At 44.0% G+C, this 16814-nt stretch overlaps 1 protein-coding gene and 1 long non-coding RNA gene across 2 annotated transcripts in view; one reads left to right on the forward strand and one right to left on the reverse strand.

Annotated features, from left to right (window-relative positions):
- The window catches only part of LOC135249128 (uncharacterized), a 138236-nt gene that overhangs the window by 19092 nt on the left and 102330 nt on the right, over positions 1-16814 (reverse strand). The gene's annotated exons all lie outside the window — the stretch shown is intronic.
- aatkb (apoptosis-associated tyrosine kinase b) overlaps positions 1-16814 on the forward strand; it is a 35276-nt gene that overhangs the window by 2357 nt on the left and 16105 nt on the right. The window contains exons 2-5 of the mRNA XM_064324398.1: positions 7561-7694; positions 8140-8281; positions 9121-9200; positions 13424-13542. Of these exons, the coding sequence (XP_064180468.1) occupies positions 7561-7694; positions 8140-8281; positions 9121-9200; positions 13424-13542 (475 nt within the window). The remainder of the gene's footprint in view (positions 1-7560; positions 7695-8139; positions 8282-9120; positions 9201-13423; positions 13543-16814) is intronic.

Raw genomic sequence — 16814 nt, forward strand, 5'->3', positions numbered from 1 at the left:
TGCTGATCCATACTGCATGTGGATGGGCTGGTCCATACTGTGCATGCATGGACTGATCCATACTGCATATGGATGGGCTGGTCCATACTGTGTGTGGATTGGATGATCCATACTATGTGTGGATGGGCTGGTCCATACAGCATGTGGATTGGCTGGTCCATACTGCATGTGGATGGGCTGATCCATACTGCATGTGGATTGGCTAATCCATATTGCATGTGGATGGGCTGGTCCATACTGTTGATTGGTGGATTGATACAGTCCATGTATTAATGAACTGATTAAGTATCACTATTCTTTTTGCTGCTTAAAATAACAATTTGGAAGTAAGAGGTACTTTGAATAAATGTTTTAACCAGTATTGTTATGGTACCATATGACCACTTAAATGCACATCATACAGTGAAGAACCCTTTGAAATAAAGGCTAGTTGGTCTGAATGATACATATCACTATATTCCTTGTATAATTGATATTTTCCTTTAAATCAATACATTAATAATAAAGAAGAAATATATAGTATCATTTAATCACATTAGAAAACAGATTATTTATAGACTTTTCTTAGTGGAACATTGTGAACAGGATTTCTGCTAACCAGGTGATTAGATTGTCAACATTTTAATTTTTTTATTTTTTTTAAATTGAAGCCCTCCCCTTTCAGTAAAGTCTGACATGCCCCTCCCTTTCCGCCCCCCCCCCACACACACACATACATACATACATAGTCAAATTCTCTCTCTCTCACACACACACAAGCACACACACACTCAAACTCTCTCTCTCTCTCACACACACACACACGCATACACACACATTCAAACTCTCTCTCTCAGACACACACACCCACTCAAACTCTCTCTCCCACACACACACACAAACACACACAGGCACACACACACTCAAACTCTCTCTCTCTCTCTTTCTCTCTCACACACACACACACACACACACAATAAAACTCTCTCTCCCACACACACAAACAAACACACACACGCACACACACACTCAAACTCTCTCTCTCTCTCACACACACACGCACACACACACTCAAACTCTCTCTCTCTCTCTCTCTCACACACACACGCACACACACACATTCAAACTCTCTCTCTCTCACACACACACGTTCAAACTCTCTCTCTCTCAGACACACACACCCACTCAAACTCTCTCTCTCTCACACACACACACATTCAAACTCTCTCTCTCTCAGACACACACACCCACTCAAACTCTCTCTCCCACACACACACACAAACACACACACGCACACACACACACTCAAACTCTCTCTCTCTCTCTTTCTCTCACACACACACACACACACGCACACACACACATTCAAACTCATTCCCACACACACAAACAAACACACACATGCACACACACACTCAAACTCTCTCTCTCTCTCTCTCTCTCTCTCTCAATTCAATTCAATTCAATTCAAATAGCTTTATTGGCAGGAAATACATAGGTATATATTGCCAAAGCATCATAAATCAATTCAAAATACATATTTACAGTGGAATACTAATAATGAACATTCTATTAGAAAAAAAAAAAAATAATAATAATAATAATAAAATAAATAAATAAATAGATAATTATAATTATGTACGATGGTCACTCAGTGTCCCTCAGGTTATGGCAAGCTGAGACATATTGAGCCGCAATTGGGGCTGTTGGTCCTTGTCCTAATAGGACTGCACATTTTTCATTCTTTGGTAAAGAATGGAAGTTTTTTATAATTTCTGAACATTTTTGGTAATATATTTTTCTAATATTTGTATATTTTGTACAGTTTAGGAGGAAGTGCATCTCTGTCTCAACCTCTCCTGTCTTACAGTGACCACATATTCGTTTTTCTTTTGGTAACCATGCATTTTTGTGTCTGCCTTTTTCAATTTCAAGGGTGTGGTCACTGAGTCTGTATTTGGTCAGGATCCGTCTCTGCTTTGTATCACTGACAGAGAAGAGATACTCTGCTGGAGTATAGTCTTTTCTCTCTCTCTCTCTCACAACACATGCACACGCACACTCAATCTCTCTCTCTCTCACACACACGCACACATGCACACACACACACACACACACACACTCAAACTCTCTCTCACACACACATGCACACACGCACGCACACACACACACACACACACACGCATACACACACACACATATACACTCAAATTCTCTCTCTCGCACACACACACGCACGCACGCACATGCACACACACATACTCAAACTCTCTCTCACACACACGCACGCACGCGCGCACGCACACACACACACACAGGGACTAAGAGCTCTGCTTTTTAACTACTCAAACTCTGGTGGCAGTGAGGAACACTGTTGCCATGACGATGGATTGAGAGAGAAGGGCATACAGTAGTGCTTCTTCCTTCATGCCCATATAAGGAATCAGCCTCCCTGAATTGCCGTTGGCTGTTCTGTCTGCTTGGGCTCCCTTCACACCACACAAAGGCCATGTTGGCTCTGTCTCTGGGGCAACCAAGTGCATGCGTGTAATATAGCCCCTCCCCCATGGCTGGAACTGTATGGATGGGTATGTTACTGTACTGAGGTGTGCATGTTTGCATGTTATTGCTGTACGTGTGCAGTATCTTAGCGTGTTAGGGCTGTATGTGTGCAGCATGTTAGTGTGTTATGGCTGCATGTGTGCAGTATCTTAGCGTGTTAGGGCTGTCTGTGTGCAGTATCTTACCGTGTTATGGCTGTATGTGTGCAGTATCTTAGCGTGTTAGGGCAGTATGTGTGCAGTATGTTAGCGTGTTAGAGCAGTATGTGTGCAGTATGTTAGCGTGTTAGAGCTGTATGTGTGCAGTATGTTAGCGTGTTAGAGCTGTATGTGTGCAGTATGTTAGCGTGTTATGGCTGTATGTGTGCAGTATGTTAGCGTGTTAGGGCTGTCTGTGTGCAGTATCTTAGCGTGTTAGGGCTGTATGTGTGCAGTATCTTAGCGTGTTAGGGCTGTATGTGTGCAGTATGTTAGCGTGTTAGGGCTGTATGTGTGCAGTATCTTAGCGTGTTAGGGCTGTATGTGTGCAGTATGTTAACGTGTTATTGCTGTATGTGTGCAGTATCTTAGCGTGTTAGGGCAGTATGTGTGCAGTATGTTAACGTGTTATTGCTGTATGTGTTCAGTATCTTAGCGTGTTAGGGCAGTATGTGTGCAGTATCTTAGCGTGTTAGGGCAGTATGTGTGCAGTATGTTAGCGTGTTAGGGCAGTATGTGTGCAGTATGTTAACGTGTTATTGCTGTATGTGTGCAGTATCTTAGCGTGTTAGGGCAGTATGTGTGCAGTATCTTAGTGTGTTATTGCTGTATGTGTGCAGTATGTTAACGTGTTATTTCTGTATGTGTGCAGTATCTTAGCATGTTAGGGCTGTATGTGTGCAGTATCTTAGCGTGTTAGGGCAGTATGTGTGCAGTATCTTAGTGTGTTATTGCTGTATGTGTGCAGTATGTTAACGTGTTATTGCTGTATGTGTGCAGTATCTTAGCATGTTAGGGCTGTATGTGTGCAGTATCTTAGCGTGTTACGGCTGTATGTGTGCAGTATCTTAGCGTGTTAGGGCTGTATGTGTGCAGTATGTTAGCGTGTTAGGGCTGTATGTGTGCAGTATCTTAGCGTGTTAGGGCAGTATGTGTGCAGTATGTTAGCGTGTTAGAGCAGTATGTGTGCAGTATCTTAGCGTGTTAGGGCAGTATGTGTGCAGTATGTTAGCGTGTTAGAGCAGTATGTGTGCAGTATCTTAGCGTGTTAGAGCTGTATATGTGCAGCATCTTAGCGTATTATGGCTGTATGTGTGCAGTATCTTAGCTTGTTAGGGCTGTCTGTGTGCAGTATCTTAGCGTGTTAGAGCTGTATATGTGCAGCATCTTAACGTGTTAGAGCTGTATGTGTGCAGTACAGGTAAAGTTAGCAAACTCAGATTTGAGGCAGAACACACAGCTCTATCTGGGTTGGAAGTTCAGCACCATGGACAGCTCTGCGAGCTCTCAGTCTCTCTCTCTCTCTCTCTCTCTCAGTCTCTCTCTCTCTCTCTCTCTCAGTCTCTCTCTCTCTCTCTCTCTCTCTCTCAGTCTACAAACAAAGTTTATTCATTAACCCCTTCGCGCAAACCCCCTAGTGGTTGGCACGCCGGCATGTCCAGATTACTGAACTCAGACATTCAGTGCTACTGCAACCAAAGTACAGAGTTAAAAACAGAAACGCGTTGTTTCAGTTTCATAAGTATACGATACACTACAACTATGCCGAATACGGAGTTTCGCAGCGCCACCATTGTCGCTCTGGTCGTTCATTTGACACGGCTCCCTCCCTGCAGTCTCATCTACAACTACACCCCCCACCCATGACATAATGGACAATATTGTCCATCTTGGCATTCATAAAAATATTCTTTCATTTCTTTCACCACTAAAAATTCATATTCCGTCATAGCAACAAGATAAACCCGACAATAGCCCTAAGATATGCCAATACAGCAGTGAAAACGCTGCTCACTGAATAACTAAATAAATGAGAAAAAGTTTTTTAAAATGATACCATGTCAATATCTGGGACTAAATATTGAATAAATATAGCCTACAACCTTACCATTGGTTTTACGCATTGAGATGTCCCTTTTGAGACTGAGTGGTCATACATTGTCTTGGACAATCCCTTTGTGAAATATATGCGCATTTGTGATGCCTGGGTACCTTCCATAATAGCTGTGCATAATACCACGTGTGGTTTACGGCGTTGTTGCCCTTTTTAGTGCAGTCTGGCTTGATTAACAGTTCATTTATTCAGTAGGTGAGAGTATAAGCTTTCTAACGATGTATAACATGTCTAATTTTGCTTTTGGAATAGCGTTTTATAGGTCAGCGTACCCAGAAATTTTCTTATCATCACATTCAATTACGCATTCACTCTGTGGTAGCAGTAAAACAAAGACGCTGCTAACGAAACGTTGTCAACTATTTTTCGGAATTTCTTGGAAAATATTATTATTATTGAGGACTTCTGAGCATAGCTAAGCCATATGTTTGCTGATAGACCTAGCTGACATCGTTTTCTGGTGTAAGACAGGATCGGATAGAACTATGTCATTGATTTCCTGTCTCTGTCTTTATCTACTGAAAACAGATAAGATTTCATCATTGCTATATAAGTATTACTGCTCAAAATACTTCGGCTATGTACGTTATTTTTGAAATTGAGTGTCTTTAAATAGGTTAGTGGTATTTTATAATGAGGATATTTCACACTGTAATGTAAGCGTTAGATGGAAGTGTAATAGTTTTTGTGAAGCATGCAACAGTGATGACGTGAGAGTTGGAGCATTGCCAAAACGTGGTGGACTGTTGAAAATTGTTTTCATGTCGTCCCATCCCCATACAAGAAAACATACGAGAGTACAGAGTATAGAAATACATACAAGAGTTAATTATTACACATTTAGGTACTGTACCACATTGTGTGACAATATTTTGCATTATTTTCTAAGCTGATAGCAATGTTCCATCTTAAAACTTCATAAGGGGCTCATTTATATGCTTTATAATGGACAGAAAGCATTTTATTCATTTTTGGAGAGATTTTGGATATGTTTCTGGACCCCTAGATATTTTAGACCACTGCACTGATGGAAAGCTTGTAATTCCCACTTGAAAATGGTGGAACAGTGAGTTTCTTGAGACAAAACAGTTGATTTTCAGTGAAATACGTGAATATGTTGTGGTTTACAGCAATGCATAATTTAGACATTTTGGATAGATTTTGAGACTCTGGGTACACTGCTTAGTTTTTGCTTCATAAATCTATAGTAGTTCTACATATCCACCCTTAGATTTTATGAACTTGTGGTCAAGAAGTTTTTGATCCAGCACATGCATAGTTTAACCTGCTGTATATATGCACTCTCTCAGTATTTCATTGCAAACTAAAAACTGTGCAAATTCATTTTTGATTTTTTGCCTAGACAATTGCATTTATGGCACTTTATTTCTTCCAAAATTATGAATATAAACTAATCTGCATTAGTATTGTAAATTGTACAAATGTCCTGCCATTTTCAAGTCTCTGTGGTGTTCACATCTGGAGTTATAAAGCTTTAAATAGGGTACCCCCTAAATGGGCAAGGATTGGCCAGATTTGGCGTGTGCGCTGAGGGGTTAAGTTTGTAAATAATGTTATAAACAGTTTACAGAATATATGTTCCTCTAGTCCTCTCTCTTTCTCTCTTCCTCCAGTCATCTCTCTTTCTCTCTTCCTCCCGTCCTTTCTCTTTCTCTCTTCTTCCAGTCCTCTGTTTCTCTCTTCCTCTAGTCCTCTCTCTTTCTCTTTTCCTCTAGTCATCTCTCTTTCTCTCTTCTTCCAGCCCTCTCTTTCTCTCTTCCTCTAGTCCTCTCTCTTTCTCTCTTCCTCCAGTCCTCTCTTTCTCTCTTCCTCTAGTCCTCCCTCTTTCTCTCTTCCTCCAGTCCTCTCTCTTTCTCTCTTCCTCCAGTCCTCTCTCTTCTCTCTTTCCTCTCAGTCTCTCTCTTCTCTCTTCCTCCAGTCCTCTCTCTTTCTCTCTTCCTCCAGTCCTCTGTTTCTCTCTTCCTCTAGTCCTCTCTCTTTCTCTCTTCCTCCAGTCTCTCTTTTCTCTCTTCCTCAGTCCTCTCTTTTCTCTCTTCCTCCAGTCCTCTCTTTCTCTCTTCCTCCAGTCCTCTCTCTTTCTCTCTTCCTCCAGTCCTCTGTTTCTCTCTTCCTCTAGTCCTCTCTTTTTCTCTCTTCCTCTAGTCCTCTCTTTCTCTCTTCCTCTAGTCCTCTCTTTTTCTCTCTTCCTCCAGTCCTCTGTTTCTCTCTTCCTCTAGTCCTCTCTCTTTCTCTCTTCCTCCAGTCCTCTGTTTCTCTCTTCCTCTAGTCCTCTCTTTTTCTCTCTTCCTCTAGTCCTCTCTTTCTCTCTTCCTCTAGTCCTCTCTTTCTCTCTTCCCCACTTTTCCCCTCCTTGTCTTCCCCTAGTCTCTCCTTCCCCTGCCAATTTTTTTTTGTCCAGGTGTGTGATTACATGCAGGGGTGTGATTGGGGGAGGATTTAGAGATCTGGCCAGGGGGTGTGGCAGCTGCATTCTATCTTCAGAGACAGCACAGAAAGAGAGGAACACCAAGACTTTATTTAAATAAGATTATCTGATAGGAGAGAGACCAGGTTGTATTTTGAGTCTTTTTGAAATTGCAGAAATACCTCTTTCTGAAGCGTCTGAAAGACCGGCAGGGGATTGCATCAAAAGTTTTCCAAGCTCATGAAATAGAAATGATGAAATACTGAAAAGTATTTGAAACTAATACAATATGCATATACTAATAAACCAATACAATGCACATACATGTTATTTACATACTGCCCATCCCTGAGCAGAGTTGTTAATTAGAGCAGAATAGAGAGTGGAGTAGACCATAAACAGAATGCAGCGTGGGGTAGGCATGACTAATACCCCTGGGGTTCTGTGGAGACTTTAAAACCTTGCTGTATTTATATGGCTGTAATACCTCCTCCCCCCTGCAGATGGCGCGCCTTTGAGTGAGCTCTCCTGGTCCTCCTCTCTGGCTGTGGTGGCTGTTTCCTTCTCTGGCCTCTTCACCTTCATCTTCCTCATGCTGGCCTGCCTGTGCTGCAAGAAGGGAGAGATCGGCTTCAAGGTGAGCTCGCTCTGCTGCGTTGGCCCCTGCTGGAGGTTGGGAGAAAAGTTGTTTAGTTTAGATTAGTTTATTAGTTTATTTAACAGGGGTATTGCACAACATGGCAGGTACACCAGAGTTAGCTGAGAAGTTTGTTTTCATCTGTAATCTCTGTCCAGGAACACAGTGAAAACTTTACTGGCACAAAACAGGATACATACATTACATTACATTACATTACAGGCATTTACATTACATTATATTACGGGGGGGAGGAGAGAGAGAGAGAGAGTGAGGGAGGAAGAGAGAGAAAGAGAGGGAGGGGAGAGAGAGAGGGTGAGAGAGAGAGAGGGGGAGAGAGAGTGAGAGGAGAGGTAGAGAGGGAGCGAAGGGGAGAGGGAGAGAGAGAAAGAGAGGGAGAGGGAAGAGAGAGAGAGAGAGAGACATGCACTGTGTGCGCTTGCAGGAGTTTGAGAATGCTGATGGAGAGGAGTACCAGGCCGATCTCTCCACCCTGGCCTCCCCCGCCTCCCAGAGCAGCGCGGACGTCTACATCCTGCCGCTCACCAAGGTCTCACTTCCTATGTCCCAGCAGCCAGCCCGGTCAGGTGCGACCCCCCCCGTACCCTGTTAGGGGACAAATAATGCCCTGCTAAAATGTGTTAGTGTTACAGTAATGCCCTGCTAAAGTGTGTTAGGGTTACAGTAATGCTCTGCTAAAGTGTGTTAGGGTTACAGTAATGCCCTGCTAATGTGTGTTAGTGTTACAGTAATGCCCTGCTAATGTGTGTTAGGGTTACAGTAATGCCCTGCTAAAGTGTGTTAGTGTTACAGTAATGCCCTGCTAAAGTGTGTTAGTGTTACAGTAATGCCCTGCTAAAGTGTGTTAGTGTTACAGTAATGCCCTGCTAAAGTGTGTTAGTGTTACAGTAATGCCCTGCTAAAGTGTGTTAGGGTTACAGTAATGCCCTGCTAAAGTGTGTTAGTGTTACAGTAATGCCCTGCTAAAGTGTGTTAGGGTTACAGTAATGCTCTGCTAAAGTGTGTTAGGGTTACAGTAATGCTCTGCTAAAGTGTGTTAGTGTTACAGTAATGCCCTGCTAAAGTGTGTTAGTGTTACAGTAATGCCCTGCTAAAGTGTGTTAGGGTTACAGTAATGCCCTGCTAATGTGTGTTAGTGTTACAGTAATGCCCTGCTAAAGTGTGTTAGTGTTACAGTAATGCCCTGCTAAAGTGTGTTAGGGTTACAGTAATGCCCTGCTAAAGTGTGTTAGTGTTACAGTAATGCCCTGCTAAAATGTGTTAGTGTTACAGTAATGCTCTGCTAAAATGTGTTAGGGTTACAGTAATGCCCTGCTAAAGTGTGTTAGTGTTACAGTAATGCCCTGCTAAAGTGTGTTAGGGTTACAGTAATGCCCTGCTAAAACAGTTCTCTATGTCTTTACAGTCCAGCTGCTGAAATCGGCAGATATGGGCCGGAGGAGCCTTCTGTACATGAAGGAAATGGGACATGGCTGGTTTGGGAAGGTATCACACACGTACGCACCCACACACACACACACACACACATACACACACACACACACACGTATACACCCACACACATTCACACACACACATATGCACCCACACAAACACACGTACACACACACACACACACACACATACACAAGCGTACTCACACAGCGTTTAATCAGTCAATTATCCTTTATTTATATAGCACATTTATTGCACCAAGTGCTTCACAATGAATTAAAAGATGAATTATACAGATAACTGTATAATTAAGACAGATAAATGGTATAAGTATAAAAGGTATTAAAAGTATTAAAAGAAATACAACAAAAGTAAAAGAGGTAATCATCATAACCTTTATTTAATTCTCGGAGGTACAATTGAGGGCCAGGCCCTTGATTTTCAATGTAGCCGAGATTACAAAAACATTTAAGACACAGTAAGTATAATAAAAGATCACAGAATATAGCAACAGTAAAACCAACATAGAATGTAATAAAATAAATTAAAATAAAATTTAAATAAAATTAAAAGAATAATTTTAAAATCAATCCTATAACTAATAGGTAGCCAAACAGGAGTAATGTGTGCACTTTTTGGTATTAGTTGATGTTTCTCTTTGGGTCTTTGAGCCCACAAGAAGCATCTCTGTCTTGCTCTGATTCAGCTGTAAAAATTTTTGACATCCAAATCTGAATGTCTGAGATACAGTTTATAAGGACTTCCAATGGCCTTTTATCATTGTGGGACATGGAAATGTTTATTTATTTTATTTCACCTTTATTTCACCAGGCAAGTCATTAAGAACAAATTCTTATGTAAAGCTGGGTATCATCAGCAAAGCTATGAAATTGCCCCCTGTGCCTCCTGATAAGACCTCCCAAAGGCAGCTTATAAAGGTTAAAAAGGACTGGTCCAAGCATTGATCCCTGAGGGACACCGCATGACATTAAAACTCTTAGAAGTGTGCTTGCCCAGGTTAACAGGGAAGGAACGGTCTGTTAGATAGGTCTCAGAGCAGTGCCTGTGATGCCCACCCATTTGTCTGGTCTGTCTAAGTGGATAGTACGGTCAGCAGTGTCAAAGTCAGAGCTCAGGGCCAATAGTACGAGAGCAGATAGGCTTTTCGCATCAGCACTGCTCCTGAGGTCCTTCAGTACACTTACGAGAGCAGTGTGTACTGTGCCCGCATCTAAAACCAGGCTGGAATATTTCAAGTGTTCCTCTGGAGATTAAAAACTCATTCAATTGATTTAACGCTACTTTCTCAAGGATCTTACATTATATTTATTTGGCAGATACTTTTATTTAAAGCAATGTACAATAAGTGCTCACTAAATGTCATTGGAACAACTACAAAGCACAGGTCCGATAAGGTACAATACTCATTACGTAACAATTATTCATAGCCATGAACACATTAAGTCCAGTTCACGCAGGCATAGCCTAGGTCAGAAAGTTATGGTAAGTCAAACTAGGAGGAATGACGATGAGCTACAACGTTTAGATAATGATACAAGTGCAATATACTGTAAGTGCTGGATGGAGATACAAGTGTAAAAAACAACAAATGGGTCAAAGACACTGTTCTTTAAAAGTTTATACCAGAACAAATATTTTCAACTTTGTCTCTGAAAAGATGAAATCTGGTTGATTAATGGCCTTATTAAATGCAGTCAGTTTGTCTCTTAATATGTCAGAAAACACCTGTAATTTATTTTTCCTCCATCTCCGCTGTGCCTTACGACAGCATCACACCCTGGTGGTGTCTGTTTTGAGAAAATCTTTTAGTTTTCAGTTTAGAGTTGAAATGATTAAATAAATCAGTGCACGTGGATGTAAAAACTGGACTTGAATGGATACAGATAGAAGAAATAAACTGCTCAGCTACTGAAGAGGTAAAATGATGCTTCATAACAGTATGTTCTCCAATCTCCATAACAGTGTAATCCTAACCCCAATATACACATACACACACAATAAACATAATCTCAGCACACAAACACAAACAGTTCTCTCAGGTGTGGTGTGTTGTATAAAGTTTTTCTCTCTCAGGTGTGGTGTGCTGTATAAAGTGTTTCTCAGGTGCAGTGTGTTGTATGAAGTGTTTCTCTCGCAGGTGTGGTGTGCTGTATAAAGTGTTTCTCAGGTGCAGTGTGCTGTATAAAGTGTTTCTCTCAGGTGCAGTGTGCTGTATAAAGTGTTTCTCTCAGGTGTGGTGTGCTGTATAAAGTGTTTCTCTCTCAGGTGCAGTGTGCTGTATAAAGTGTTTCTCTCGCAGGTGCAGTGTGCTGTATAAAGTGTTTCTCTCGCAGGTGCAGTGTGCTGTATAAAGTGTTTCTCTCAGGTGCAGTGTGCTGTATAAAGTGTTTCTCAGGTGCAGTGTGCTGTATAAAGTGTTTCTCTCTCAGGTGCAGTGTGCTGTATAAAGTGTTTCTCAGGTGCAGTGTGCTGTATAAAGTGTTTCTCAGGTGCAGTGTGCTGTATAAAGTGTTTCTCTCTCAGGTGCAGTGTGCTGTATAAAGTGTTTCTCTCTCAGGTGTGGTGTGTTGTATAAAGTGTTTCTCTCTCAGGTGCAGTGTGCTGTATAAAGTGTTTCTCAGGTGTGGTGTGCTGTATAAAGTGTTTCTCAGGTGCAGTGTGCTGTATAAAGTGTTTCTCAGGTGCAGTGTGCTGTATAAAGTGTTTCTCTCAGGTGCAGTGTGCTGTATAAAGTGTTTCTCTCTCAGGTGCAGTGTGCTGTATAAAGTGTCTCTCAGGTGCAGTGTGCTGTATAAAGTGTTTCTCAGGTGCAGTGTGCTGTATAAAGTGTTTCTCAGGTGCAGTGTGCTGTATAAAGTGTTTCTCAGGTGCAGTGTGCTGTATAAAGTGTTTCTCAGGTGCAGTGTGCTGTATAAAGTGTTTCTCAGGTGCAGTGTGCTGTATAAAGTGTTTCTCTCTCAGGTGCAGTGTGCTGTATAAAGTGTTTCTCAGGTGCAGTGTGCTGTATAAAGTGTTTCTCTCAGGTGCAGTGTGCTGTATAAAGTGTTTCTCTCAGGTGCAGTGTGCTGTATAAAGTGTTTCTCAGGTGCAGTGTGCTGTATAATGTGTTTCTCTCAGGTGCAGTGTGCTGTATAAAGTGTTTCTCTCGCAGGTGCAGTGTGTTGTATAAAGTGTTTCTCTCAGGTGCAGTGTGCTGTATAAAGTGTTTCTCAGGGGCAGTGTGTTGTATAAAGTGTTTCTCTCAGGTGCAGTGTGCTGTATAAAGTGTTTCTCTCGCAGGTGCAGTGTGCTGTATAAAGTGTTTCTCTCGCAGGTGCAGTGTGCTGTATAAAGTGTTTCTCTCGCAGGTGCAGTGTGCTGTATAAAGTGTTTCTCTCTCAGGTGCAGTGTGCTGTATAAAGTGTTTCTCAGGTGCAGTGTGCTGTATAAAGTGTTTCTCAGGTGCAGTGTGTTGTATAAAGTGTTTCTCAGGTGCAGTGTGCTGTATAAAGTGTTTCTCAGGTGCAGTGTGCTGTATAAAGTGTTTCTCAGTGCAGTGTGCTGTATAAAGTGTTTCTCAGGTGCAGTGTGCTGTATAAAGTGTTTCTCTCTCAGGTGCAGTGTGCTGTATAAGTGTTTCTCAGGGGCAGGTGTTGTATAAAGTGTTTCTCTCAGGTGCAGTGTGCTGTATAAAGTGTTTCTCTCAGGTGCAGTGTGCTGTATAAAGTGTTTCTCAGGTGCAGTGTGCTGTATAATGTGTTTCTCTCAGGTGCAGTGTGCTGTATAAGTGTTTCTCGCAGGTGCAGTGTGTTGTATAAAGTGTTCTCTCAGGTGCAGTGTGCTGTATAAAGTGTTTCTCAGGGCAGTGTGTTGTATAAAGTGTTTCTCTCAGGTGCAGTGTGCTGTATAAAGTGTTTCTCTCGCAGGTGCAGTGTGCTGTATAAAGTGTTTCTCTCGCAGGTGCAGTGTGCTGTATAAAGTGTTTCTCTCGCAGGTGCAGTGTGCTGTATAAAGTGTTTCTCAGGTGCAGTGTGCTGTATAAAGTGTCTCTCAGGTGCAGTGTGCTGTATAAAGTGTTTCTCTCGCAGGTGCAGTGTGTTGTATAAAGTGTTTCTCAGGTGTGGTGTGCTGTATAAAGTGTTTCTCAGGTGCAGTGTGCTGTATAAAGTGTCTCTCAGGTGCAGTGTGCTGTATAAAGTTTTTCTCAGGTGCAGTGTGTTGTATAAAGTGTTTCTCTCAGGTGCAGTGTGCTGTATAAAGTGTTTCTCTCGCAGGTGCTGCTCGGGGAGGTGAACTCTGGCCTGGACTCATCGCAGGTGGTGGTGAAGGAGCTGAGGGCCAGTGCCAGTGTGCAGGACCAGATCCACTTCCTGGAGGAAGCACAGCCCTACCGGTCCGTCCACTTCCTGCTTCCTTATCAATGCGTCCTACAGTTGCTGATTTGCAGCACTTCACTTAGCGGTCTCACCATGAAATATATGAGAAGTGAAATAAAGGGTTAATCTACAGTGTTGCTGTGGGATACCTGTTCTGCTGATATATGATGTGCCTGTAGTGGTGCTGTGTGGCATTCGGTCCACTGGAGAGGCGGATTGGTCTCGGCTGCGCTGGCTGGTGGAGAGAGCACGCACACCTGGATTGCGTTACCTAATCAGCCCAGGTGCTTACAGGTGTGCTGCTCTCCACAGTTTGGGGCAGAGACCGAGAGCTGACACAGAGAGCGAGTTTCTTTATTTGACTTTTATTTAATTTCAGTTTTGTTTCTTTTAATAAGAAGGAGAACGGTGAACCTCCACTAAAAAGTTGGAGGAGCTGGTCTGCTGGAAAGCAGTCCAGCTACTGAGCGGGGAACTGAAATAGTTGTCGCTCTGTTTTACTTTCTTTTGTCTTTGTTATTTTAGTTTGTTATTTTAGTTAATGGTTTTAGCCTGGGTCCTGTGAGGGGGAAGCGTGAAGATGGCGTTTATTTTATTTTATGTTTGTGTGGGTGCGCTCTCTCCCTCTCCATGCAGCAACCAATGGTGTTCCCGGGCACTGCCGCACCTCCCTCCCAGGGGTGTCACACTGCCGCGCCTCCCTCCCAGGGGTGTCACACTGCCGCGCCTCCCTCCCAGGGGTGTCATGCTGGCGTGTGGCATGCTGTTATGTTGTACCTGTAGAAGGAGCATTCCTTTGGGTTACCTGTGTTGTTGATATTTCACACCTGTAGCTGTGATGTTGCTTTGTATTGTATCTGTATTGTGGATCTGCTGTATAGGACTTGGTGCTACGATCCCAGTATTGCAATGTTGTGCTCTTGAGATTTGCCTTGCTATTTGAGTGGGGTTTGTTGTTGGGGATGTTCATTTGGGTGCAAGTACATATGTCTGGGTGATCAGGTGGGCATGCTCCTTGAGAAGAGTTTCATTGATTAGCCTGTGATATGTCCCATATCTTAATTCGGAGCCCAGTTTTGGTCCCTCCTCTTTAGCCAGAGCCACTGGCTGTGTCTTTCGGCAACTTCAGACAGAGCTTTGGTTGTGCTTCACCGAGCCTGGCCTCAGACCCCCATCTCTTTCTGCAGCCTTGTTGCTGACATGGCTACAACACCTCTGCAGTCAGCCTCCACTGGACGCACCTTTCCCTTCCAGCCATGCTGTTCTGCATCAGCTGCAGCTGAGTCTGCATGTCATGGGCCTTCACACTCACAGGCTTCATCCACAGGCTTCCCAGTCAGTTTGACCATGTAAACTGTGCGCAGTGTTGGTCCAAAGCACCAGGTCAGACCTTACGTTGGTTGAGGCTATTTCTGGTGTGAAAACGAATCTATGGCTAAGGTACCAGGCTACGCATTCTGGCTTTGAAGAGGGCTTCAATGGGCCTCTCTCCCCTCCTTGGATTAATGTGGTTGCCTGTCTGAGGCAAGGTGTTGAAGGACATCGGGCATTGATCTCAGTTTGCCCACTTTCAAGGACTGCAGTGTGGCAATTGAGGACCTGATTGTGCCACCAGGTGTAACTTCTTTGGCAAGGCGGGGGCCACATTTCTTATTGCCATGTCACAGGACTCTGTCAGCATCATCTCTAGACCTGTTCTGTTTGCTGGTGGTGACTGGCTTCACTCTAGACCCTGTTTTGTTTGCTGGTGGTGGCTGGCTTCACTCTAGACCCTGTTCTGTTTGCTGGTGGTGGCTGGCTTCACTCTAGACCCTGTTCTGTTTGCTGGTGGTGACTGGCTTCACTCTAGACCCTGTTCTGTTTGCTGGTGGTGGCTGGCTTCACTCTAGACCTCGTTCTGTTTGCTGGTGGTGGCTGGCTTCACTCTAGACCCTGTTCTGTTTGCTGGTGGTGGCTGGCTTTACTCTAGACCCTGTTCTGTTTGTTGGTGGTGGCTGGCTTCACTCTAGACCTCGTTCTGTTTGCTGGTGGTGACTGGCTTCACTCTAGACCCTGTTCTGTTTGCTGGTGGTGGCTGGCTTCACTCTAGACCCTGTTCTGTTTGCTGGTGGTGGCTGGCTTTACTCTAGACCCTGTTCTGTTTGTTGGTGGTGGCTGGCTTCACTCTAGACCTGTTCTGTTTGTGGTGGTGGCTGGCTTCACTCTAGACCTCGTTCTGTTTGCTGGTGGTGACTGGCTTCACTCTAGACCCTGTTCTGTTGCTGTGGTGGGCTGGCTTCACTCTAGACCTGTTCTGTTTGCTGGTGGTGGCTGGCTTTACTCTAGACCTGTTCTGTTTGTTGGTGGTGGCTGGCTTCACTCTAGACCTCGTTCTGTTTGCTGGTGGTGACTGGCTTCACTCTAGACCCTGTTCTGTTTGCTGGTGGTGGCTGGCTTCACTCTAGACCCTGTTCTGTTTGCTGGTGGTGACTGGCTTCACTCTAGACCCTGTTCTGTTTGCTGGTGGTGGCTGGCTTCACTCTAGACCTCGTTCTGTTTGCTGGTGGTGGCTGGCTTCACTCTAGACCTGTTCTGTTTGCTGGTGGTGCTGGCTTCACTCTAGACCCTGTTCTGTTTGCTGGTGGTGGACTGGCTTCACTCTAGACCCTGTTCTGTTTGCTGGTGGTGGCTGGCTTCACTCTAGACCCTGTTCTGTTTGTGGTGGTGGCTGGCTTACTCTAGACCTGTTCTGTTTGCTGGTGGTGGCTGGCTTCACTCTAGACCCTGTTCTGTTTGCTGGTGGTGGCTGGCTTCACTCTAGACCCTGTTCTGTTTGCTGGTGGTGGCTGGCTTTACTCTAGACCTCGTTCTGTTTGCTGGTGGTGGCTGGCTTCACTCTAGACCTGTTCTGTTTGCTGGTGGTGACTGGCTTCACTCTAGACCCTGTTCTGTTTGCTGGTGGTGGCTGGCTTCACTCTAGACCCTGTTCTGTTTGCTGGTGGTGACTGGCTTCACTCTAGACCCTGTTCTGTTTGCTGGTGGTGGCTGGCTTCACTCTAGACCCTGTTCTGTTTGCTGGTGGTGGCTGGCTTCACTCTAGACCCTGTTCTGTTTGTGTGGCTGGCTGCTGTTGTTTGCTGGGGTGCTGGCTTCACTCTAGACCCTGTTCTGTTTGTTGGTGGTGGCTGGCTTCACTCTAGACCCTGTTCTGTTTGCTGGTGGTGGCTGGCTTTACGCTAGACCCTGTTCTGTTTGCTGGTGGTGGCTGGCTTCACTCTAGACCCTGTTCTGTTTGCTGGTGGTGGCTGGC

Source organism: Anguilla rostrata, chromosome 2 (genome assembly GCF_018555375.3).
Source record: "Anguilla rostrata isolate EN2019 chromosome 2, ASM1855537v3, whole genome shotgun sequence".
Lineage (NCBI taxonomy): Eukaryota > Metazoa > Chordata > Actinopteri > Anguilliformes > Anguillidae > Anguilla > Anguilla rostrata.